Genomic DNA, 27,669 nt, shown 5'->3' with positions numbered 1-27,669 from the left:
AAAACATAAAGAAAAAATAGGCTTATCCTTATGCATTAAAATATTTTGATTACTGAAATCTATGAATTACTGAATTTGTCTACTTTGAATATTTTGCATATTGACATCCCTTTTGGTAATTTACATCGATAGTAAGTGTAAAGGCCCGGTCACACCGCAAGAACTTTGCTGGAGTGTTCCTTGAACGGTAGGGAGAGGGGACCGAATTTCGACCGAACGCTCGTCACCGCACACAAAATGGGGGAAAATCGAAAATGGATGTTGGCCTGAAGCCGGCGTTGTAATGGTGCTGGCTTAAAGGTAGCGAGCGTTGGATTAGCGGTGACGCGAGCGTTGATAAAGCGGCGCTCTGCGCACGCGGGCGTTGGCTCGGTTGGAGAGAGTGTCTGTATTGAGATGTCGTAAAATCTCTGTTTTTTGAGTCCGTTTAGTGATATTTTCTTCATTCACATTGCATGTTTTGGACACACCAGAACCCACGACGGAAGGAATATCTCGATGAAGACTGCATAAAAATCCAAAACAAAAATGGGTAATATAGCGGAGAGTCAGGAGGGTAGAATCACATTTCGATTTTCTTAAAAAAAAAGGATTGAATTATATATAAATGTTTAAAAAGATGAAGAAAACTTACCCTGCGATTGATCTATTCTTACAGTCACATCTGGTGTTTGCTTCACATCTGGTGCAGTGGAAATTCACATATAATTTTTACCGATGCTCATTTTTGAGATACATATGGGGTTCCATCCCCGTGAATCTGAGGAGGGTCTGATTCTGCTGCTGGATTAATGCACCAATCATAGCAAGTCTCTCAGCATCCATGATAATACAGTTTAACTGTAACTTTGAGCAAATTCGATGTAAATGAGGTCTGCACTCAAAGGCAGCTTGAATCCAAATGGGCTCTTGGTCCATTTCTCCCCGTTATTATAGCTAAATTCTGGTCCCGCTCCGACACCTTCATACTAACGCCAAACCAAAGTTCATCACCGCAATGGATCGCTGCTTCAACGCCCAACACCGTTCCAGCAATCCCGTGTCCGCTCGTAAAACGCTTACAACCGCTCCACCAAAGTTTGTGCAACGTTTAATCACCGCCCGGGCAAAGCTGGCGAAGCAGCGGTGGTCCAGCGTTCAAGATTTCTGCGTTGGCCTAGCGGACCCAAGCGTCCACGAACTTGCGTCTAGCGGTGTCAAACTTTGACTGGGCGTTGTTGGAGCGGTGGTGAACTTTGCCGGAGCGGAAAATTTCTTGCTCCTCACCGCTCGCAGCTCAAAACCTTAGGAGCGGTAGGAGGGACCATTAGCGGTGACAGACCGTATTATTGCCTTAACGGAGACCATCTTCTGGTGAACGGTAACGAGCGGTGATGAATTCTTTTTACCGCTCCAGGAACGCTCCAGCAAAGTTCTTGCGGTGTGACCGGGCCTTATATTATTATTCCCTTGTTCCCTTGACAATAGACCTTCTTCCAACGCGGTCCGTTGCTTAACTTCTTGTCTCAGGATTAATTTAACCCCATTCACCTCCAAGTCTTTTCGAGCCACCCATGATTAGATAGACCGGCCTGCTCATATTAAAGCCTGATCATATGTCAGAGTTAAATCGTATACATATACATACATTAACTGGAGTGCAGGTATCAGTTACACGCACTCCAGAGCATGCCCATTGATTGGTTCAATTTTGCTGGGGTTTACTTATTGTGACGGCAGAGAAAGAGAAAGCAACATAAATATCATATTCAGAGGCTTGTTCACTGATTATTTTTATTTGGGTGTTTCATACTGTGACAACAGGGAACGTGTTTTAATGTTTGACTATGTAACAAAAGAGAAATTGGCAATCTGATTTATACTCAGGGGCTACGCCCTCTTGTACAAATCAGATAGCCTCGTGTTTCGATGCTCTTTTTATTACGTAGCTCGATTTTGTTATTTTTCTGCTAAGGATTGAAATTATCAAAAATAAATTAAATGTAAGGGAGATTAATCTGAAGGTATTGTATACTCTTTGTATTGTGATTAGTCTCCCTTTACAGGAAATGTTGCTGAAAGCATGTTTATAATTTATGTGAAAAACATAATTTTCGTCCAAGGCATTTAGAAATGATTCGCTTGCTTGGAACCGTTACTAAAGTAACTAAAAATGCAATTTATGCAATTTCTTAACTGATTTTTATAAGAAGTAACATCCAAATCGGTTTTCTAAAAACCCAAGTCTATTTATAGGTAGGTGCGCGTACAAATGTTAATTTATATTTGCATTTACCATGTGCGGTTCCCCTTTTAAGATTTACTGTTACAAAAACAAAATATCTTTATACAGTGAACTTATACTGTAGGCAGACGATATTTTTAGCTTTTACTGGCTATTTATAAACTGATTGTCACCCTATCATTTGTAGGTCAATGCAGGGTCTTTCAAATAGAACTTTTTGAAAGACCCTGGTCAATGTTAACATGCAAATACATGTATCTTGGTTTTTAAGTCATTTTGAAAATATGATGTACAGATATAGCTTTATAAATTATTTTGTTTCACTGTTAGGTATCTCACCAGTGAACCAGCGTTTGTTTGTTTGTTGTTGTTTGTTTGTTTGTTTGTTTGTTTATTTTGTTTTTGCTGGGTTTTTTCTTCTTTTGTTTCTTTTTTTAAGTCCGATGAACGCAAAGATATTTTTTGCAATATATGGCATTTTTGTTATACAGCAGTTAGTAAACTTCTACTATTCAATAATTCAAATGAGTATAATTTTTCGTAAATCTTTACGCCACATATCAATATAACGTTATCAATAGTCATTTTAGTTTAACATTGAAATGTTGAAGTGTACTTTAAAAAAAGAATGTTAAATTATCATGCATCGATATGCTGTAAATATCTAGGAAAATCATGACACGATAAACGCATCCTTAAAGCATTTATAATATGACCTTCAACTGAGCATGACCACGAGATTCTCGTGTTCGAATGCGCACGACTTTATCATTTCATCGTGCATTTATTTCTCTAATGATTCGATTTATTTTTCATTTTTACTTGAGATCTCATCCGGGAAAGACGCTCGCAAAATTAGTTGGTAATTTACGCTTACATTGATGTAAAGGTAAGAAAGAATTTGAAAGCAAATGTGTAATTTGTAATTTGATTTTTTTACTTTTAAATATTTACAGTATAGGTCGTAGAATTAACAAGTGGATAGTGCGTGAAATGCAACTTTTTTTCTTTATTTTTATTTTTTTAATTTTTTTTTGGTGGGGGTGGGAGGGTAACAAAAATATCTTTGAAACGTTATATAATTATATTATAATATCCTTCCTTCCAAGTACATGTATTGCTTTCTCAGGTATCAATATGCATAATGCAGGCCTGTGATTTAAACATATTTTATTGCCAAAAATAAGACATATATATACATGATTGTAGACAGTTACAATACAATGACATGACATATTTGGCAAAAGGGTTGAATCACAAGTTCTCAACATTAGCAACGGGTCTTCCCTGATACAATAAATTACAATAACATATTTTACAAGAATGACTATCACTTAGATAGAACACATATCTGAGACATAAGATAATTATCTTATGTCCCAGCAAATATACTTGGCTTTAAAAAAAATGATTTTAGGTTGGCCTAAGAAAGAACAATAAAAAAGATTGGGTGTACATGTTCTCTAGCTTGAATAGTGTTTAACGATGTTAACTGATTTTTATATGATTTGCGTATCATTGACTTAGAAAACCATGTACATTTGCCAAATATAACAAAAACAAACAAAATGCAAATAGATTTTGAGAAAATGAAATATAGAAGGAAAGGAAAGAAGAAGAAAAATGCAGGCCTGTTGTAATAAGAACCTTATTGAATTACTATCAGATAATATAATATCAAGTTAAATGAACTGTTAATTACACTTAAAATTCACTCGCCATACATATAATAACCATCAACTTAAGTTTGTAAATGCTCATTAATAAACATAAACCTATACCAATCAAAGTCGTGTCTTTACTTAAATGTTAACTATTTTAGCATGTTAATTTATTGTGTATTTTATTTTGCTGTTTAAAAAATGATGCCATTTCGAAGTCTAGATTCTCGATCAATCATTTCTAGGAGGGTCTTTTTAAAAAGATTGGGTTCGAAAAAAACTGTAGTAAATGTAGCTCAGATATGAGACAGAGCACCTTTAACTCGTCTGACAAGTTGTTTACAAAATTACCATAAACTACTGCGGTGGTGTGGTGTTTCCAGTATTCATTTAACAGTTATTTTACCTTAAAATCGATTCAATTCATCAAGCAAGAAAATCAACGCGCGTTTTCCCGCCACAATGTCATAAAAACTCATGCTTGATTTTCATTGGCTGTTGGAAATCGTCCTACATCGCACCATACGAGTTTAGGGAGAGGTCAACTCACATAAACAAAAACATGCCACGAGTAAATTTCATCAGTATTTTCATTTACAAATTTGCTACGGATAAGACAGCACGTATTTTCAAGGTAAATATTTTATTTTATAATAAAATTCAACATGTTTAACAGAAAATAACCAATGGTTTATGCAGGAGTAGCGTCTTTCTATTTTTAGAAAATGAAAGTAGACATGGTTGAGGTTGGGAGAATTACTTTTTTTGACAACGGTCTGTCAAAAGCAAAGAAAATTAATGATAAAAAAATATGTAAAAATGAAACTTTGTCTTTGAAACTTTTCTTCGCCAAAAAAGTTGAAGAAACTAGTATAAAATACTGCTGTTACTGGAACTTACTCCTAATCAGGTCTAATACAGTACTGTATACTGCCAGTTGATTTCCATTTCGCATTTGCATGTCACAGAAGAGTCGTGATATGTTTTTAAGTTTAAAAAAAATCTTACCACTAAAAAAAATCCGAACACAAGTCAACATATGCAGCACTAATTACTGATTAAAAGAATTTAGATCTTCTTTTTTTTCTTTTTTTTTTAAATGTTAGTTCCATCATATTTCTGCTAGTTCTGGCATCCAAAACTTATAAGCTGCTTTTGTACCATTTTTTCCCTGTCTGATCATGTCCTGTTATAGTAGATAACGGGTATGCTGACCGAAGACCTTTATATTATGTAGGCCTAAGCTAATATTTTGAGTATTGCTACATGTATATGTATTCTGTTAAAATCATGTCATGAAAGATTGGGGAAATACCTTATGAAAGGGTAATAACTATATCATATGAAATATATTAATAAAATATATTGACAGTAAAAATTATATTTAACACATATAATCCTATATGGTCAATCTTTGAAAGAGTACGTTGTAACAATTGAAATGTCTCTGCATGGTATTTAACATACATTGTATTATATGTATATATGAGTACTGTATGTGAACAGAATCTAATGTTCTTGAACAAAATATTATTCTGCTATTTTTAAGTAGGTTTTTATCCGTTTAGCAATTATTTCGTACATGCACCATTTTATTTTAGGGCAATTATAACTACCATATTTATTTCATACAAGCATTTTAAAAGTATTCTTTTTAAAAATTAAACAATGATTTTTGCAGCAGATGTACAAGTATAGCTAAACACTTTGAATAAAGTCTTTTAGTTTTTTGGATGGTTTTTATGTCACACCAACACAGTATAGGTTATATGGCAACTTTCCTCCTTTAATGGTGGATGAATTAAGACCTCAGGCACCTGAGAAGAACCACCGAATTTCCGTAAGCTAGCTGGATAGCTTTCTCACATGTAAATCTGGCAATGCTTGCGCTGCTCAAAACCTACCATGATCAGATGTCAACTGTAGGTTTTTAGTTGAATGTATTGGTTTCAATTTTTTTAATGACTACAATAATTTGACAATTGTGAATTTTCAGATACATTTTGACTCTGTGAATAGGGCTTCAAAACTGCTTGAAAAAAAAACAAAATACTATACATGAATTTATATGTGCAACCTAACATTCTGTACATTCAGATTTAAAGAATTGACTGTTTGATAAAATTTATAACTCGGAAGGGAGAATTCACAAGACAGAAAATGCAAGCTAGGAACTTTGAGGAAGCCCCTGTATTTGATGAGATGCATACCGGCGATAGAGATGCTGGGGTAAATATGATGGCAGCATCATCACAACATGAACAAGTTGGTGCAGGAGCATGTAAAGAACAAAGTGGAGAAGTTGTGATCAGTGGTGTGTCATGTCGGTTGCCACAATCAGACAATATGGAAGAATTCAGAGAAAATCTGATGTCAGGTGTTGACATGGTAACAGAAGATGATTCTAGATGGACTCCTGGTAAGAATTTGTTATTAATTTACATATTTTCAAAAGATAACGAGTAAGAAGTAGGTATTCTGTTAATGATCTTTTTGTTTGTCTGATTTGTAAACAAATTAGTTTTTGCAATTTATATATCACAACAGTTCATATATTGAGTATAAATGATATTGCAATGTCAATAATTCTGTTCTATTTTGTACATATATATTGTGCATATTTCATTCCTAGGCATGTATGGTTTGCCAAAGAGAAGTGGAAAATTGAAGGATCTTTCAAAATTTGATGCCTCATTCTTTGGTGTGCATCCAAAACAAGCTAACAGTATGGATCCCCAATTAAGGATTTTATTGGAAGTTACTTACGAAGCTATAGTTGATGCAGGTTTGTGTTGTCATATTGATCTATTTTGTTTGATCAGCATTATAATTATCTCGTAAGGTCAAGAAAACAATTTTGTCTCTAGCTTTTACTTTACTAGGTAGATAGTTACGGCGGGTGATATAGCTCGGTCTGTCAGACTGTCTTTCTGTTGTACCTTTTAATTTTTGTGTTTTTTTATGATTCTGTAAATTTACATAAAAAGTGAATTGTTGCATTTTGTTCTAAATGGCATATTTCTTGATTCAAATACCATTATTTCACTAACTACGCAGCAGTGACTTCAAACTTCTTATACTTTTTGAACATCTGGCATTTTACTTCCTGCGCTTCAACATTAACATTAAAAATTTACTCGTAGGCTTAAAATAAAAAAGAAAATTTGTTTCTTTTCTTGAATATGCTATAAATCGCAGATTGTTGTAAAAAATTATTTATAGCCACATTTTCACTTTCACTTATGAAAATATTGCAACTTTCAGTTTTCTCATTGTGATATATATATATAGCATTATATTCACTCAAAATAAACAAATATTTACTTGGTGTAATATTAATGATTTCTTTCTCTGTGTAGGATTGAACCCAGACAATATTAGGGGAACAAAGACAGGTGTGTTTATTGGGGCTAGTGCATCAGAGAGTCATGAGGCATGGTCTATGGATGTAGAAGATACTGTAGGATATGCAATGACAGGGTGTACACGTTCAATGTTTTCCAACAGACTCTCGTATTTCTTTGATTTTAAAGGTTTGTATTCACTTACCATAATTCTTTTGATATTTCTCAACCTCTGCTCTGGAGCATCTTTATTCATTATTTTAAAAACAGGCTGCTTCAAGGCCTTTAAAACTGTTGAAGTAGCTGTAGTGTAAAATGTGGTGGTGTTGGTAGTTTTCACTCCGGATCACAGCAGTAAGCCACATTGAATTTACCAGAGCACAGTTCAGCTACCGCATCGTTCCTGGGCATGTTGTCAAACCATTTACCAGTACTAGTTGCCCACACTTTCGCAAGGAACTGATTACTTCTGTACATGCCAGAGCAGAGGTACAGTGCAAATGATGGTAAAAAAGGGATGATCAATCACAACGAAAGTGACCTACACGTCTGGTAATCAAATCCGGGTCACCCGATTTACAGTCCAGCCCTCTATTGAGCTAACTGGACAACTTTCAAGTGGAAAAATATTATTGTGGCCTTTAAATATGGGTTCTATTCTTTTCTAGGGCCCAGTTACACTATTGATACAGCATGTTCATCAAGTTTATTGGCCCTGGACCAAGCATTACACAGTATTCGCAGTGGGCATTGTGATGCAGCAATTGTAGGCGGGGCTAATCTGTGTTTGAAACCAGCTGTAGCTGTACAATTCATGAAGCTTGGCATGCTTTCACCTGAGGGAATGTGTAAATCTTTTGATATTGAAGGTTTGTACAGGATTCTAATTTTTGTATCTTTCAAATTATGCAATTCCTTTTCAAGGCCATTTTCTTCATTTCTTTATTTTTTTTTTTTTTATTTCTATTCAGTTTAAACTTTAACATTCTAGGGTCATAATACTTTTCAGTTTCCTCAGGTACTGTTGGGTCTGGTGTGGAAATAGGTTATTGATCCCACAGTATTAGGCTTTGAATATCCACTCTTCCAGTTGTCTATCAGACTGAAATGTTTTTTAATCACATAGTCATAAATCACAAAAGTCATATAAAACGGTGGTTTCAAGGGAAAGGGCTGTCTCGTACATGTTATTTTTATTTAAATTTCAATAACTGTTTGTCAAATACATAAATATAGTAAGGAAATTTAATTTCTGAACTGTTTTCCTAAACTTATATTATAAAGTTACTGACATTACATTTAAATATCGAAACAGTTAGTTGAAAAAAGACTTACAGTTCTATGTTATAATGCTATTTTAGATGTAAATTTTCACTCAAGAACACTGTTTTCAGGAAATGGATATTGCAGAAGTGAAGGCATAGTAGCCATCTATCTACAGAAAGAATCTAGTGCTAAACGTATTTACTGTAATTTAGTTCACTCAAAAACAAACAGTGATGGAAACAAACAGCAAGGTATGCTTATTTGCTGTGTGTTTAGTTATTTTTCGGGTCAAATGTATATTTTGTTCTCTTAAGCATCAGTGTTTCAGCAGTATTTCAGTGTACAAATGAGTTTTTTCATGTTTGGCAAGGAAGATCAAATTTAAAATATAATTATAAGCTCCCAAAAGGTACAGTAGTAGCAGGTACTTGTTATTGCTAGACCTGGCACACATTTTATTCATACACTTGGAAGATACTGTGTACTGTAGTGGTAAAGAGTTTTCATTTATTTATAACACTGATGGGCAGATACCTAACAAGGGTTCTGGTACCTAAGGTGACCTGTTTATCTGCAAGTTTCATAGCCTCGCGAATATGTGTCCACATAGTGTATGTATAACATCATTTTAGAAAAAAAGTTAATGCTGTTGGAGATATTCTTGTCAACCAAAGTCCTTGACGTATAAAACAAAACAGAGCCTCATGACAATCCAAAATATATGTCACTATTGTATGTAGCTCACATGATGAAATAAAATTTCATCTCAAACAAAAATAAACAAATATCCTTTATATATTTGGTTAACTTATTTTAAACTCCACTATTCTGATAATATGGAGAGCTATTGTATTCACACAGGCATTGACGTCTGCGTTATGCTCTGGTTAAATTTTGCTTGCAAGTAAATGTCTCTAAAACTACTAAAGGGAATGGTTTTAAACTTCACACACTTATTTCACTACTTTAAAATATACATAATAGGAGGTCACTACTCAAGGCCCATAACTCTAACATGGATTTTGACAGAATTACGGTCCTTTTTGAATTTAGAAAAATTCTGAATTATCGAGACTAGTATTTTACTATCGAGCATTGAGAATAGAAAAGTCGAGCCTGTTGTCCTATCATAGAGCTCTTGTTTATTTGGAGGAAAATTGTCTCGGAGACAACTCCAGGGCAAACGCCCAATTCTTTGATAAACCTGAATATTAAGGATGATACAGTATGTTTGTATCTAGTTTATACTTGATGAAAAAATTATAGATACAAGAACCTAAACTTTATACAATACATAGGTACAAATTAAAGGTCCAATGCAAAATTGTATGTCCTTGTTTTATTTTGATATATGCATTATTCACACATAGGTATAAGTGTTTAAATCGTTTGTATACTTTGGAATTCATGATAATTTTATATTTGATCATCATTTAATACCATTGGCAATATTTCTTCTCATTATAGTTATTATATTTTGAACTAATTATGTCACATATTTTAGGTATAACATTTCCATCTGGAGATATTCAGAAGCGATTGCTACAGGAAGTATACAGCGAGGCATGCATAGATCCCACCCAGGTGTCTTACGTGGAAGCCCATGGGACTGGCACCAAGGCTGGTGATCCTCAAGAAGTGAACACAATTTGTGATGTATTCTGCAAGGGCAGAAAGGGGTCTCTACCCATTGGATCAGTGAAGTCAAATATGGGTCATTCAGAGCCTGCATCAGGTATTGAATACTGTGGAGTGGTGGCCTAGTGGTTAAGGTGTCTGCATCTCACCCTGTGGATCATGGGCTCGAGCCCTAATCTGGTCACAACCATGTTTCTTCATATGATACCAGTACTGGTTGGTTTCCAGGATGCAGACTCAAAGTGATTAATACATGTATAAGTTGCAAGAACTTGTTTTGCAATCAAGCTTAAATAGATACATGTATGTTTAAACCAAATCTATTTAATTCGTAGCTTGACTAAAAATTGATATTTATAGGGAGAACTATTCTACTCAAACAGATACATTGTTTTTGCACAAACTTCATTAAGTTTAAGTACCACCAATTTTTTAATACTAACCTTTTGAGTTATTGCTTTGAAACATAGGAAATTCCTTTACTATGAATTTTTCACCCATTTCTAAGATAGTGCATATATATGTAGTTCTTTCTAGGATTTTGACAAGATTATTCCCTAATTTTTCGAATTTACAATTTTTATTTTCAGGTCTAGCTGCTGTTGCTAAGGTGATTGTTGCTATGGAGGAAGAAATCATCCCTGGTAACCTACATTATAACTCCCCAAACCAAGATATTCCAGGTTTGTCAGATGGACAATTAGAAGTTGTGGGTCAGAACAAGAAAATGGATGTTGGGCTGGTTGGAGTGAATTCATTTGGATTTGGAGGGTCTAATGTCCACACAATTCTTCGGGCAAAAAAGAAAATTGAAAATACTGCATGTAAGGAGTGTGAGAAGAAAAGACTATTTTTGTATTGTTCAAGGTCAGAGGAAGGTTTGAAGGAAACTTTAGAAAAAGTCAGACGTCATGAAAGTGATCTTTATTTACATTCTTTAATGAATGAATCCACCCATTTGCCATCTGCCACACATCCCTATCGGGGTTATACAGTGCTTAATGGCTCAGATGAAATAAATGTCCAGGTAAAAATATTTTTGTGGACTGTTATTATCATACAGTTTTTCTGCAGCTTAATCTTCTGTATGCATTATTTTGTGATATACAATTGTGTTAAGTTTTAGATATATTTATAAATATAAGCATATCAATTAAAGTGACATTATGCTCATATTTTCATAATCAAGTCAAGCCAAACTGACTTTATATTTAAAGAAAAATGTTTAAATAGTGTTTGACCAACATTTGATATCAGAAAATATTTATGATAAAAATAAAATCTGCCTAAAATATAAAAAGACTGCCACACTCTTTTTATAATTCAACGTTACAGGTAAATACTAAATGATATCTACAGAAATTTTGTTTGGATCCGGGAGTTATTTATTCTTTATGCGAGTAAATTATCAAATTAAAAGGAATTATGCTAAAATAAAACTTTATTTTTTACTCTCACCTGTTTATGCACTATATACCTTTAGATGGGCATAATGTCACTTTAAGCTAATAATCATTTTATGAAAATTAACATATTTTTGTGTTCTTGATACCCAAACTAGATTTTTGACATAAAGAAATACAGTAGTAGTGGAAATTTTAACTTTACTTTATTATGACACATTGGGCACAAATTATGTACACTTTTTTGTTTCTTCAGAAAATCAGTTCCGAAATGCGTCCAGTATGGTATGTGTTTGCTGGAATGGGGACACAGTGGCATGGTATGGGTAGGAAAATGATGGAGATTGACACATTCAAGTCCTCAATATTACGATCAGATGCTGTTCTTAAACCATATAACTTGAACTTGTTTGATATGTTAATGAATGGCGACGAGTCTACCTTTGAAGATACAGTCAACTCGTTTGTAGGAATAGCTGCAATCCAGGTAAGATACATTTGTATATTATTGTGTACATATAGATGTTATCTGGTACTCAGCAAATGTGAGTTTTTTTCCAGTTAATCAGTAGGTACAAACATTTACCATAATATCTTGATGGTGCATTTATACCCATCATAATAGATTAGTCAATTTGTTGCGCTTATTTTCGAAGCTGTAACTGTAAAGGTTTGTTTATACGTACAGATTAGCTGGGAAAAACATCTGGAGTTAGTCTATTTGCAAAAGGATGTCCATTTGACAGCTCTTGTCAAGACCGTGTTTGCTGAACCAATGTAGGCTCTTTCGTTTGTTTTTATGGTCCCGGAAAAAAGCAACAATATTTTGAAGGGATCAAATAGTCACAGTTTGTACTTCATTTTGTCCATCATAGACCTCTGCCTTCTAGGCTATCATGGCTTAAAAGAGATTTTTTTCTTAAAAGACTTGAATATGAAATACTCACTTCAGTAGCTTGTTCAGATTTCTTGTTTATTCCATAACTTGCTGGAACTGAAAATGATTAGCCTTTGCCACCAGTATATAGCCAGGACAGTGTAGTCTAATCAGGCTTCATACTACTTGTAGCTTAAGATTTTGTAAATTGACATTGAAATTACTTAAACCTTTAATATGCTGTTCCAGATTCAAAGCCGGTCTAATCTGTTACACAAATTTATCAAGTTTTGGGGTAAACATTTGTTTCAAATGCAAAAAAGGTAAATTGTTTCAAAAAGAAAAGCTATTTTCACAAGTGTTCTGACAAATTTAACATTTGATCTGACAAATTTAACATTTAATGGATTCTGTTTTAGAGCAAATGAAAACTTTTCTTGTATTCAAGAAATCTAAATGAAAAACTTCCAGGTAGCTCTTGTAGATGTGGTGACAGCAATGGGAATCCGCCCAGATGGTATTGTAGGGCACTCTGTCGGGGAACTTGGTTGTGCCTACGCAGATGGAAGCCTGACAGCAGAGGAAACCGTTCTGGCAGCATACTGGAGAGGTCACTGTATACAGAATGCCAAGCTTCCACCTGGAGGAATGGCTGCTGTGGGTTAGTTAATCTTACCTTTAAATATTTATATGAAAGATTTTATCCAGCTAAGTAGAAGAACACCATTCTTTTCTTTTCAGGTATTTCTTATGCTCCTGAAATATTCATTAACAAATAAAACTTATAAAACTTTATAGTTGACTGATTACCTTGATTTGTTTAGTGACATGAAACGAAATCAGTATTTAAAGATTTAAACAAATATGGTACATTATAATACTTGGTTATTATGGAAAAAAACAATCACTTCATTTTCCAGATTGTCTATAGGGAAACAGTACAAGTATTTAGCTCAACATTCTTTTCTTAAACTATCTAAATTGAAGAAATATGTTGTTATTACTTGCCATTTTTGTAGAAATGCAAGTGGAGTTCTAAAACAAAATTGTCTTTTAACTGCTTATATCATGTCATTCATGTTATCATATATATTCATCATATATATTTTAAATTAGATATGTTATGATGAATAAGATAGACCTATTTCTTTGAATAATGAAGTTTATCTATCATTTTCTTAGTCCAGTCCATTATAAATTAATGCACTATGGTTTGGCAGATGTATTATTTATTGTTAAGCACTTTGACTTTTTACATTTGCCTTCGTATATTAAATTAGAAATTATTATTCATCCATCAGGTTTGACATGGCAGGAGGCTCTAGAGCAATGTCCAGAGGGCGTAGTACCAGCTTGTCACAATGCCATAGATACTGTGACAATCTCTGGTCCCAGGGATGCAGTCAGGCAGTTTGTAAATGAGCTAAAAGAGAGACAAATATTTGCCAAAGAAGTAAATACTGCAGGAGTGGCTTTCCATTCTTACTATATGCAAGAAATTGCTGCTTCACTTAAAACTGCTTTAAATAGGGTATGATGTTTATTATTTTATTTTTATGCCCCCGCCATATAATGGCAGGGGCATATAGTGTTACCCTATTCCGTCCTTCCGTCATCATCAGTTTCCGTTCATTATCTTAATAACCCTTGCACATATTGAACTCAAATTTGACATATGGATATGTCATGAGAAAATACAGGTAAAGTTCGAAATTGGTCATGGTTCGATGATTTTTGGCAGAGTTATGCCCCTTTTACATTGAAAATAATATGAAATATTCAGTTTCCTTTCATTATCTCCCAAATGGTTCAAAACATTCAATTCAAAATTGACATATGGATATGTCATGAGAAAATACAGGTCAAGTTCGAAATTGGTCATGGTTTGATGATTTTTGGCAGAGTTATGCCCCTTTTACTTTGAAAATAATATGAAATTTTCAGTTTCCTTCATTATCTCCCCAACGGTACAACACATTCAACTCAAACTTGACATATTGATATGTCATGAGAAAATACAGGTCAAGTTCGAAATTTGGTCATGGTTCGATGATTTTTGGCAGAGTTATGCCCCTTTTACTTTGAAAATAATATGAAATTTTCAGTTTCTATTCATTAACTCCCCAATGGTACAACACATTCAACTCAAACTTGACATATGGATACGTCAAAGGAATGCGCAGGTCAAGTTCAAATTTGGTCATGGTTCAATGATTTTTGGCAGAGTTATGCCCCTTTCACTTTTAAAATAATATGAAATTTTCAGTTTCCGTTCATTATCTCCCCAATCGTACAACACATTTAGCTCAAACTTGACATATCGATACGTCAAAGGAATGCGCAGGCCAAGTTCAAATTTGGTCATGGTTCGATGATTTTTGGCAGAGTTATGCCCCTTTTACTTTGAAAATAATATGAAATTTTCAGTTTCTGTTTATTATCTCCCCAACAGTATTAAACATTCAACTCAAATTTGACATATTGATACGTCATAGGAATGCGCAGGTCAATTTCAAATTTGGTCATGGTTCGATGATTTTTGGCAGAGTTATGCCCCTTTCACTTTAAAAATAATATGAAATTTTCAGTTTCCGTTTATTATCTCCCCAACAATATTACACATTCAAATCAAATTTGACATATGGATATGTTTTTGGAATGCGCAGACCAAGTTCGAATCTGGTCATGGTTCAATGATTTTTGGCAGAGTAATGCCCCTTTCACTTTGAAAATGATATGAAATTTACAGTTTCTGTTCATTATCAACCCAACAGTGTTACATATTCAACTCAAAATTGACATAAGGATATGTCCAAGGAATGCGCAGGTCAAGTTGGAATTTGGTCATGGTTCGATGATTTTTTGGCAGAGTTATGTCCCTTTCACTTTGAAATTAATATAGATACATCTTAGGAATAAGCAGTTTAAGTTTGAATTTGGTCGTGGTTCAATGATTTTAGACAAACTTATCTTTCCTGAATGTTGGAAAAATTTTGAACTTTCAGTTTCAGCACTCATACTTTTGTGGAAATGTATATAGCCATTATGTTGGCTACAAATATGCAATATGCTATTTTTAAAAGGTTAAGACTGAATAATTTCAGTGCCTTGAACATTGTATAAAAATGGTTAAGACTGATTAATTTCAGTGCCTTGAACATTGTATAAAAATGGTTTGTGTTAACATTGAAAAGTTTTAAGGGCTTTGAACTTAGAATGAAAAAAATAATTTGTGCAAACAAATTTGGAACTAAATATTATAACATTTGAAATTTTGGCTGCATGCGGGGGCATCCGTGGCATGATGACACATTTCTAGTTTCTTGTTTAATTTACATGGCAGCTGTCAAAATGAATTTTACACCTCATATTTTGTACTATTAATTTCCCATAGGCCAATGGGAGTAGGTTTTACAGTTTGTTTAAGTGAACTTTGTGTCTAAAAACTTTGTACTGTTTTAATGTAGGTGTTAGTATTTTTCACTGTAAAAATTTGGAACAAAAACCTAGAGTGTTCCAATGAAGTATTTGTTTGCGGTAATAAATAACACAAAGATTTGTGAGTAACAGCAAAAATACCATCCCTTGAATCTGTTACTCACAAACTTATTTATACATGTATTATGTTCTAGAAACAGTGATTTTTTTCCACATTTTGGGGAATAGTGGTCAGACCCATCAGGTGGGGAAAATGTGAAGTTATCCGCAATTGGTTTGGGTGGGGGAATCACAATCAGCAAAGTTTGAAATGATCTTTAATAATCAATTCAGTTGCAAAATAATGAAAACAAGAATAGCCTTGCACATCTTGATACTGCTTTCCTCAGTTCACTTCAAAACATTTTAGGCATTTTCCATATTTTCTCTAATTTTAAGGGGGAGATATGTTCTATACTTGGGGGAATTGTAAACTTGTTTAGATTCTTGAATGAGGCAAGAAATACCTGTTTGATAGTGACATCATTCAAGGACACAATGGAACATTGTGTTTGTTGTAATTATTTGACGTTGACATAATGTGGGTTCATAGTCTTTCAGGGATATATAATTTTTGTATGTGAGCTAGCTTGTGTCAAGTTGGTAGTTCTAATTGTTTACTTGTTCATGCCTTAGGTAATGCAAATAGGGACCCCTGATGTATATTTTCAGTTAGACATTTACAATGCAACCTTATCCAGTGTATGAGTAAAAGCATAATTTGGAAGCCAAATTGTGACCTTTATGTTACAAGAAATCCCTTACTATACTTTGAGACCAATTTAATATCAAATCATTTCGTTCTCAATCTTTTAGGTTATCAAAAATCCCAAGGAGAGATCAGCACGATGGATAAGTTCCTCAATACCGGAGGCTAACTGGTCCACTGACCTTGCCAAGCACTCTTCAGCTGACTATCATGTGAACAACCTTGTCAGTCCGGTACTGTTCCAGGAAGCATTGAAGCATGTACCCAATAATGCTGTTGTGATTGAGATTGCTCCTCATTGTCTTCTACAAGCAATATTGAAAAGATCCCTTTCAAAGGATTGTTGCATTGTGGGCTTGATGAAACGATCACATGCAGATAATGTTGATTTCTGTCTTTCAAGTCTTGGAAAGTAAGTTTTATTTTCAGTTATTGCAATAATTGCATTTGTTCATTTTTTGTATCTTTTTTTTAATTTGAAACTGAAAAGCAAAATTATAGCAATAGAAAAAGAAGAATGAATAACTTCACAATGTTACAACTCTTTTAAAAACTTGAATATTTATGATAGATGTTGTAGCTTGATTTTGTTACATTATGAAATATAGAGTTCAACATTTGTAATGTTAGTATGTTTTAAGGAACACACTTCTGAGGAATTCCTTCACCAATTATATTGGAGTCATCATTTAATGTAGTTTGTTTGTGTTATAAATAAACATAAAATAAAAATAAAACTTAAATATTTTCAATATATCATTTTCAGGTGTTATCAACACGGCGTGAAGTTGAATCCATTACAACTTCTCACCCCTGTATCCTATCCTGTACCTAGAGGAACACCTATGATTTCACCTTTAGTCAGGTGGGACCATTCACAGCAATGGAATGTGCCAACTGCTGATATGTTCATTGGAGGAGGAGCTAACTCTTCAAATGGGTGTGGCTTTGATATTGACATGTCACATGACTCTGAAGACAGGTACCTGACTGGGCATAAGATAGATGGGCGTGTTCTTTTTCCCGCCGCTGGATATTTGTTGTTGGCTTGGAAAACTCTGGCTAAGTCTATATCTAAGCAGTATGATGAGCTTACTGTGCTGTTTGAGAATGTTGACATTCATAGGGCCACGATCTTGCCAGAAACTGGTAATTTATATTCATGTTTGTTTTATTTTTCCCTTGAATGTTACTGACATAAAACCTTCCTAGTTATTTTGAATTCTTATTATTAGGCTTATTGTATTTCATAAGTTGTACTTATCAAGTTAGCTATTCTTTTCACATGTTTTTAGGTTATGTATGGTTGATTCATATTGATGAGCAGAATTCTGCTGTTTTTTTTGTTTTTTTAATATTTTATATGATCTACATAATCTCTGATTCAAATGCCATGATGCCATGTAAATTATAAAAATAAAAATCTTTAAGAAAAGGGCCCTGAGGACCCTCCCCAATCCCCCTGCCCCCCCCCCCTCCCCAAGTGTTAATTTGCATATCATTAAAAATGTATTAGATTTGATTTTAAACTTTTGCAGTATTATTGACAATCTGCGGGCATATAGCTTTTGCCAAAACCTATCCTGATTGATAATCACCGACTTGTGAATGGTTCTATATATATCCTTTTCACACATTTATGCTTGCAATTCAGGAAAGATACATTTTGATGTAAGATATATGCCAGGAACTGGACACTTTGAAATACAAGAAGGTGAAACATTGGTTGCCAGCGGGAAAGTTACTTGCCCCGAAGATACAGATTTGGCAAGATACGAGACTGAATTTGACTTCACTAATGAAGAGTTTGAGCTTAAATCATCAGATATTTACAAGGAATTGAGATTGAGAGGGTACGACTATGGACCTACATTTCAAGGCATTAAAGAGGCAGATATTACAGGTGATAATGGCATAAATTTCCTCTCTGATTCAGTCTATATTTTTTGCATTACTGTTATTACATAAAGCTTTGTTTTTTAAACATTATAATATGAAAATACACTGCTTGCAGACACTTTGACTTCTTGGTTTACAACATGAAGTTTTGCAAAGGCATCACTTCGGTTACTTGAATGATTTTTAAGTTTCTTTCAAAGTTTTTACAACTCCCGTAAAGTGTTACTAGTTTGATGGGTTCATCTCAAAATTATTTATCAAATTGATGCCAAAATACGAAAAAGTATTTTTTATCAACAAAAAGATATATTTTACCTCTATTTTAACAGGAGTCCATGGTAAAGTTTTATGGACAGGAGAATGGGTTTCTTTCTTGGATACAATGTTACAGATGACTATACTGTCACAGCCGGGACATGGTCTTTGTTTGCCAACAAGAATTAAAGCTCTCACTATAGACCCACTGTTGCATCATGGGAATATTGTTGATATTGGAGATAATCAACAAGGTATTGATCATTTTTACCTCTATTTTTTTTAAACTTTTATATCAAATTAGACTAGCTGAAAAAGAGGCAGGCAAAATACCCATATATACTCAATTAAAGCTATTAAATTACAAAAAAATAATCCGATGGACATTACTATGAAATTACAACAAAACTAGACCCTAAAATTTTAAATGTAGACAACAAATATATCTTAATCTTAAATTGCATGTGTATTCATTAATGAACCTAGATCGGGAAAATTGTCACAAGTTTATTTACTTACAAAATCTCAACTGCCCATTTCAATGGAATGATTGAAAGTTATAGCCGGCTTAGTCATATTGCTTTCTTAAATATTAATTCATTTTCTTCTTAAAATCTATATTTGATACAAACAAAAATGAATATTGGGTATATTTGGGTGTATTTGGGTATTTCGTGCCTCTGCAGAAAAAGTTCAGTTAGGGTGACCTATCGGGCAATTTGGATACACAGCTAAACCTATGCTTATTACTGTCACTTTAATAATTAACATGTGAAAGAAAATATGTCAAATATACAAATGTAGTTTCTCTTTTGATCATTAAAAGTGTAAAATGACGCTTTTTCTGAAACCAAGTGTCTATGATCGTCGTTTTCCTTTTCCTTGACTTAAGATTATGGACAAGATGGACTTAATAATTTGAATAAGTTGGCCCTTTCACTCACATGGTCTAATTGCCAAAGCACCTTTATAGTTACTTATACATGTAATAGACTTTGAAATATTAATGTCATTTAAGTCAATGAAATATTCTATTATTAAAATAAGCTTTCAGTTGGTATATTATAGATGAGATGTTTTTAATTTGAAGAAGAATAAAAGCACATGTAAATCTTGCTCAAGTTTATTTAATAAGCGTGAAAGGCATTAAGGAGAAATGTGACTCGGCTTCATTGTTCTCTGTGATAAAGTTAAAACTATATAGGTTTTTAACATTTTCATTTCCTATGCAACTTATGTAGATAAAAGATTTTAAAATTTTAACTCTGCAGGAGTCCATGTAGTTGTTGATCAATATTGCGACACTTGTATTACCAGAGGAGTAAAGATTCTTGGTCTCCATGCTACACCAGCACCACGTCGTCATGACTACCATCATCCAATCACAGAGAAGTACACTTTTGTACCATACCAGTCAGACATTCCAGTACAAGCATCAGTTTCACTTCAGCAGTATGCTGGACAATGCTACAAATGTGCTCAAGAGGGGCTTACAAATCTGTTACAACTACATGGGGATAATGGATTAAAGAGCAAGCACCAAATCAAAGCAGTTGTCAAATACTTAGAAGAGCATGCAGAAACCTCAGAAATATTTGAACAAGGTGACAGTGAAAGTCAGGGTGTTCTATCCACTTTACAGAAAATCTTCAGGACTGATTATGATGAAAATTTTGCTGTGAATGTTGAAAAGTTTGTTGCAGAAAATCAAAAGACAATTGCATCAGATCCTCTTCTTAATTGCCTGATCACACCTGATACACTGAAGCCATGCTTTGACCTAGTGGTAGAAAATTGTTTGAAGCAAAATTTGAAAGTATTAGAAATATCCAAATCTAACTTGAGTCACCATTTAATGCCTTTTGTTGCCAGTCATCCATTGTTAAATACATCATTCACAGTAGCCACAGCAATGGGAAATGAGAGTATAGAAGGAGTAGAGGTTATAAAATGGTTGCCAAGTGATCAGCCTATTCAGTCACTGCAACAAAAGATGCAGCTAGTGGTTGCTGATAATATTCTTCATAAACAATCCAATATCAAATCTGGGTTGTGTAATGTTTTAGAGTACGTGGAGGTTGGAGGTTTTCTCCTGGTACAAGAGGTTACCAAGAACTTCCATCTTGCCTTACCTTTAGATGGCTTCATCAATGATGATATTTATGATGATCTCAGTAGCAGAAGTTGCAGCGTTTATTGTACAGATGAAAAATGGCGGGAAATATTCCAGGAAGAAGCTTTAGAGATTATTTATAAAAAATCTGACCAATTCTTTAATACATTGTTCTTATTGAAGAAAATTGACAATCATTCTGCCCCTCAGAAAGTGATAAATGTATCAGATCTTGGATGTAACTGGGTGGAGACATTGAAAGAAGAAATTCTAGTTATTCAGTCAAAGCCAAAGGGAGACAATTTGTGGTTTGTTGCAGATGAGAATGTCAACGGCATTATGGGAATGGTAAATTGTCTGAGACAAGAACCTGGTGGTGATAGAATAAGGTATTTGCAAAATTGAGTAGGCTAATGATACATGTATATATGTACATGTATTCCATGTCTGTTTGACCTCAAATTGATAAGCCTTTGACACCAGTATAGGGGCAGGGGTCAGCTGTCTGCACATATGTGCAATCTAACTGGGCTCTTTACTGTTTTCAAATCAGTATTTGTATTTTGATAATTGAAATCACTTAAAGTATGGACTGTTCAAAATTCAAAGTAGGACACAACCATTATACAAACTCACCTGGTCAAGTGTTTAAAAGTGTGTAAAAGAAAACATTACATTTTGGAGTTTATATGAAGCTGATATTGAATCTCTACAATCATTTGTGATAGCATTGATTCAATTAATTCATGATTATCAAATTGATATTAAATTTTCTTTTACATATTTTGCTAGTGGGTGTTATTTGGCTATTTCGGCTCTCCTGTTATGAAATTGATTTGATTTTTAGTATACATGAGTTGATGTGATGTATTACTCTATTTCTACAGATGTGTGCTAAATATTGGTAATGAACCACTCCCTGATATAGAGGCAGCTGTTACAGAGCTATCAAAGAAGGACCTGGTTATGAATATCTATAATAATGGTGTCTGGGGGTCATTTAGACACCTTCCTTTATCTCCTGGTAAGCATTGATTCACATGTTATTTTTAATTTTAAAAAAGTGCCATTTGAAGTACACATTCTGTTAAGCTAATGTTAACTTGCATGAAGAGGGCCAATATTAAGCTAATGTTAAATTGCATGAACAGGGCCAACTTTTATGACCTTTAGGGTCAAAATTTTTATTTGAAAGGCATGTAGCTCACAAGATGTTTTGATTCTCCTTAATGTGTCGTTTTTGTGTCACCTCTACGGAGTAGTGGCGACATATAGGGATCACTTCTCCGTCGTCCGTCTGTCCGTCACAAAACTTGTCCGGACTACTCCTCATAAACTACTGGTGCAATTTCATCCAAACTTTACAGGAATGATCATAACCAAGTCTAGTTGTGCATATTGTCAGCATTTTCCGGTTCAATGATTTTTGTCAGAGTTATGGCCCTTTAATAATTTTTATTTTTAAAGTTTGTCCGGACTACTTCTCTTATACCACTAATGCAATTTCAATGAAACTTTACAGGAATAATCTGTAGCTCAAGTCCTTGCGCATATTGCACGGGTTTTCCGGTTGAATGATTTTTGGCCGAGTTATGGCCCTTTGATAAAAAGGTGTTTTTATGCCCCCACAATGTGGGTGCATATAGCGTTGCACTTGTCCGTCCGTCCGTCAGTAAGTCCGTCAGTCCGTCCGTACGTCCCGAAATCTTGTGAACGCAACTCCTCTTAAACCGGATGGCAGATTTTGCTTAAACTTACAGGGATGAACAACCTTAAGGTGTAGATGGTAGTAAAGGAAGGAATTTTCGCTGCGACCAAATTTAACAGAATTATGGCCCTTTGTTAATTTTTTCACTATATACTATGTAGAAATTTTGTGAATGCAACTCCTCTTAAACCGGATGGCAGATTTTGCTTAAACTTCCAGGGATGAACAACCTTAATGTGTAGATGGCAGTAAAGGAAGGAATTTTTGCTGCAACCAAATTTAACAGAATTATGGCCCTTTGTTGATTTTTTCATTATATACTATGTAGAAATTTTGTGAACGCAACTCCTCTTAAACCGGATGGCAGATTTTGCTTAAACTTCCAGGGATTAACAACCTTAATGTGTAGATGGTAGTAAAGGAAGGAATTTTTGCTGCGACCAAATTTAACAGAATTATGGCCCTTTGTTGATTTTTAGTTTTCAACTTGTGGCACATGTAGTCCAAAAAATATTTGACCTAGAGTCATAAGATTGACAGAACAGTGGCGTGTGGGGGCATCCGTGTCCTATGGACACATTTCTAGTTTTCTGTGTGTTGCCAGATACACAAAAGCTTGTCCGGACTACTCCTCATAAACTACTGGTGCAATTTCATCCAAACTTTACAGGAATGATCAGTACCAAGTTTAGTTGTGCACTGTCCATCTGTCTGTCCATCTGTCACAAAACTTGTCCCAACATGAAATTGGCCATCATGAGGCGACACATGTGATCACTGATCGCTCTTGTAATTCAAATTTGATCTATTGACCTATAAATAAAGTCAAGAAAGTAAATGTGTACATTCTTAAGAACATTTAAAAGGAATATTACAACATTGTCAAAGTGATTATTGTAAATATAACATTCATGTATGTTAAAGTATAAAGGTATTCAGCAGTGTATGGGGTAAAAACATATACTTTTGATGAATTCTGCAAATAGTTACTTTGATATATTTTGTTTTGTTCTATGTTACAGTAACACTACTCCAGACAGATCACGCTTTTGTCAATGTTCTGACTAAAGGAGATCTATCAAGCTTACATTGGATTGAATCTCCCTTAAGGTACCATAATCCAGCTGTTGAACCGCAATCAGAGCTTTGCAGAGTTCATTATGCTGCCCTCAACTTCAGGGATATAATGTTAGCTACAGGAAAACTCCCACCCGATGCTATCCCAGGAGGCCTAGCAAATCAAGAGTGCATGCTGGGTATGGAATTTTCAGGAACAGACTCCAAAAGCAGACGTGTAATGGGATTAGTACCAGCAAAGGTACATATTTTTTGTTTTTCTAAATAAAACATTTCATTTTAATTAAGAATTTTTCTTAATATAGGTCAATTGTTAATTTTGTCTATAATTACAGTATTTATACATTTGGTTTATCATGTTGTTGTTTTTTTTCCTTAAAAAAATGTTATTTTTTTTTACTATAACTACTATATTACTTAAGGTATCTTCTTTAAACTTCATATACTTGTAAATATATTTTGCCACTTCTCTCTCACCATCATTGTTTCCTCCATTTTCCTCAATATTACTTATCATCAAGAAGTGTTTCTCCTTTTAAGGGTCTAGCTACAGTTGTAGATGTAAACAGTCATTTTATATGGCCGATCCCAGACTCCTGGTCACTGGAAGATGCTGCAACAATCCCTGTAGTCTATACTACAGCTTACTATGCTCTGGTTGTCAGAGGCAACATTCACCATGGTGATACGGTACTGATACATTCAGGAAGTGGTGGTGTAGGTCAGGCAGCTATAGCCGTGGCCCTTAGTTATGGTTGTACAGTATTCACAACTGTGAGTTCACAGGAGAAGCGCAGTTATCTGAAGTCAAGATTTCCTAAACTTACAGACAAACATTTCTTCAATTCTAGAGACACTACATTTGAAAATGGAGTACTAAAAGCAACTAAAGGAAAAGGTAAATATTATCATCTGAATCTAGGAACCTGTTCCAACAGTGTTTGTCTTATTTTAGATAAATGAATTAAGATATTCTTGGTGAGCTAATACTTTTAAGAAAAAAAGAGAGTTTCTTTTAATTAATTATGGTTTATCATACTCAATTATGATAAATTTGTGAGCATAGACATTGTATACAATACAACAAGTGTAAAAATAAATTCATTTTGTATTGGCTAAATTCGGAAATTAATCAAATATATTTACAAATAAGTGATGCCTGCGTGGTAAGGAGGCTCCGAGCCTTACAATGTAAGGATTAATATAGCTCAACCCCCGAAATATTCGTCAATATAATGACTTAAGTAATATCTTTATACTGACTGATTAGATATATCTAAATATTTTCTAGAAGCCTCCCATCATAATATAGTTAGCAAATATGTTAAACACAACTTTGTGCAACAGAAAATGGTCTGATGAATTATTTGATTCTATTATCTAAGACACTAACTGTTTACTGTTACAGGAGTTGACATTGTGTTGAACTCCCTCGCTGAAGAGAAACTTCAAGCTAGTTTGAGAGTGCTCGCTCAGCATGGTCGCTTCCTAGAAATTGGAAAGTTTGATCTCTCAAATGACACGTCCCTTGGTAAGCAAGATATATTTTCACTCATTTCTTTGTTTTGTTTGATATATGTAATACAGTTCATTGAGTTTTTTCTATAATGTCATAATAAGGCCCTATTCATCAGGCATTGTAATGATCCCAATATGGCAAAAAAAACCATTGTTATGATCCCGAAACATGTATATGAATTTGTAACACAGAAAATATTTTAGAGGAACGGAATTTATTGATTTTTTTACGTATACATATATTATTTAAAATTATTAATATTTATCTATTATTATTATATATTATAATTATAGGAATGTCTATATTTCTGAAGAACATCAGTTTCCATGGTATTTTACTGGATGCATTATTTGAAGAAGGGAATCGAGACTGGTCTATAGTTTCTCAATGTCTAACAGAGGGTATACAGTCTGGAGCTGTGCAGCCATTAAAAGCAACGGTGTTTGACAGGGATAGTGTTGAAGATGCTTTTAGATTTATGGCACAAGGAAAACATATTGGAAAAGTTATAATAAAGGTATTTTTACCTTGAAATTACATTTTTTTTCAGGAAAATGTAGTAACTAAATGAATATTCCTGCATTCTGTATGAGTATTTCTATATATAAATCAATGTAATTTTAACTTGAAAATAAATAATGCAAAACAATTTTCCCAAATCAGATCTTTATGGAGTCTTATGTGCAATACTTAAGACATAAACTCTCAAAACTGTGTCTGATATTTTATTGTACAATTAATAAACAGATTGAGAATTTGAAACTTTCAAATACTGTCACAATTTCTCTTTTTGATCATAGGTTATAAAACTTAATAAATAACTAAAAACTTTATCAATAACTTAAGGTTCAAGGTGGTGAAATGAGTGCACCATTGAGCATACCAGCCCTCCCTCGTGCTGCATGTGATCCCGGAAAATGTTACATTATAACTGGTGGTCTTGGCGGGTTCGGGCTTGAGCTGGCTCAGTGGTTGGTAGACCGAGGGGCCAGAAGTCTCATTCTCACCTCTAGATCGGGAGTTAGAACAGGGTACCAGAAAAGAAAAATACAACTGTTACAGGTATTTTGTTGATATATTGTAAAATATGAAAATATGGATTAAGTGAACATATGAAAATGAAATATAAATGATATATACAGGATATTTGTCTTATTTAGTGTATAAATTTATTTCATTTCATGGAGTGTCCTGTAGAAAAGATATTTTCAGAAGTATCTGATTTGAATATGAAAATATGTCTTAAGTGTTCATTTTATAAAATAACATTTAGTGCGTCTTTATGTAATGTTTGTATTTATAAGGCAAATGACGTCACATCAAAATATATGCACGGCTACGGAGTTGCAAAAGTTGAACTGGTGTGTGATAAACACTTGTTTTATACAGTGAGATATCAGTTTTATTTAAATGAATTATATTAGCATTAACACCAAAAAGCAATAAGTTCATGAATATTTTTTTTCTGTTGTACTTTATATACATGTATAACATTTACATGCATGTGTTTTTACAGAATTTGGGGGTAGATGTTATGGTATCAACAAGAAATGTGACAAAGAAAGAGGACATTAGACACCTGCTTGCCGAGACCAGTAGTAAGCCAGTGGGAGGAGTCTTTCATCTTGCTATGGTGACCTTATTTGCTATACATTCAATTTGTAGTTATTCTATGTTTTTCCCTTTAAGCAATAGCTTTGAATATTAAACAGATAAAAACATAGTGCTTGGTGGAAATTTTGTTATAAGATAATAAGAAACTGTTATAAAATAAAGCTAGAATGACGTACTGGGTATTTGGCTTATTTGGCTTACAGAATGATTTATCATACAATCTGATAATGTCATGCCTTTAAAAATAGACAGCAGAATGAAAAGTGATCTTGGTGGTTCCTCTTGGGTCTCAAATGCTTGCTTGACCCAGAAATAATAGACAAAGGGGCACTTTAAATCCTCCCCCACTTTTAAAGATTGATAATCGTCATGTTACCTTGTATTAGTGTGGCTTAAACAAAAAAAAATCTTGCCAAATTTCTATTACTCTATTGGAAGCATTCAGATCTTGCATGTGCTTAGGCCTTGATCACTTACTGTAAACTTCATCATTTTCCCTGCTGATTGTTGTAATTGAATTCCTCATATAGCATTCCAAGTTAAATTTATTCATGATTAAGGATTAACAGAAAATATTCAATAGTGAACATCAGGCGTTAGAGTTTTGTTGTATTATTCACTGTAAGCATTGGCTTTTATTATTATCGACAATCCAAATATAGTGTTATTTCATTTTTCATTCAAGGTATTGAGAGATGGTTATTTAGAAAACTTGACTGTAGAAGATTTCCAAAAGGTTTGCGGACCAAAAGTGACGGGAACAATAAACCTTGATCAGGGTACCAGAGACTTTTGTAAGGAGAGTTGTGATTGGTTTGTTGTGTTCTCATCTGTCAGTTGTGGGCGTGGCAATGCTGGCCAGTCAAATTATGGCTTTGCAAATTT

The 27,669-nt window shown here is 34.0% G+C and overlaps 1 protein-coding gene across 2 annotated transcripts; it reads left to right on the top strand.

The window, feature by feature from the left end:
* Window positions 1–2,983: 2,983 nt before the first annotated feature.
* Window positions 2,984–27,668, top strand: LOC132740144 (fatty acid synthase-like; the record flags this gene model as incomplete). 2 transcript variants are annotated; one of them, XM_060727996.1, is given in 24 exon segments in its annotated part: window positions 2,984–3,113; window positions 5,983–6,304; window positions 6,518–6,670; window positions 7,245–7,418; window positions 7,898–8,098; window positions 8,624–8,746; window positions 10,000–10,230; window positions 10,724–11,160; window positions 11,793–12,023; window positions 12,885–13,074; window positions 13,715–13,944; window positions 16,707–17,011; window positions 17,366–17,748; window positions 18,254–18,502; window positions 18,828–19,007; window positions 20,025–21,255; window positions 21,754–21,890; window positions 23,597–23,892; window positions 24,192–24,549; window positions 25,060–25,182; window positions 25,464–25,687; window positions 26,017–26,232; window positions 26,687–26,803; window positions 27,470–27,668. In XM_060727996.1, coding segments are annotated over 23 exon segments (6,247 nt in total), but the record flags the coding sequence as incomplete, so codon positions are not given.
* Window position 27,669: the final 1 nt, after the last annotated feature.

This window comes from Ruditapes philippinarum, unplaced genomic scaffold (genome assembly GCF_026571515.1).
Source record: "Ruditapes philippinarum isolate M1 unplaced genomic scaffold, ASM2657151v2 ctg4546_1_1_1_1, whole genome shotgun sequence".
NCBI classification, from domain to species: Eukaryota; Metazoa; Mollusca; class Bivalvia; order Venerida; family Veneridae; genus Ruditapes; species Ruditapes philippinarum.
Note: the sequence above shows the minus strand (reverse complement) of the source record. Positions and strands in the feature narration are given on the sequence as shown.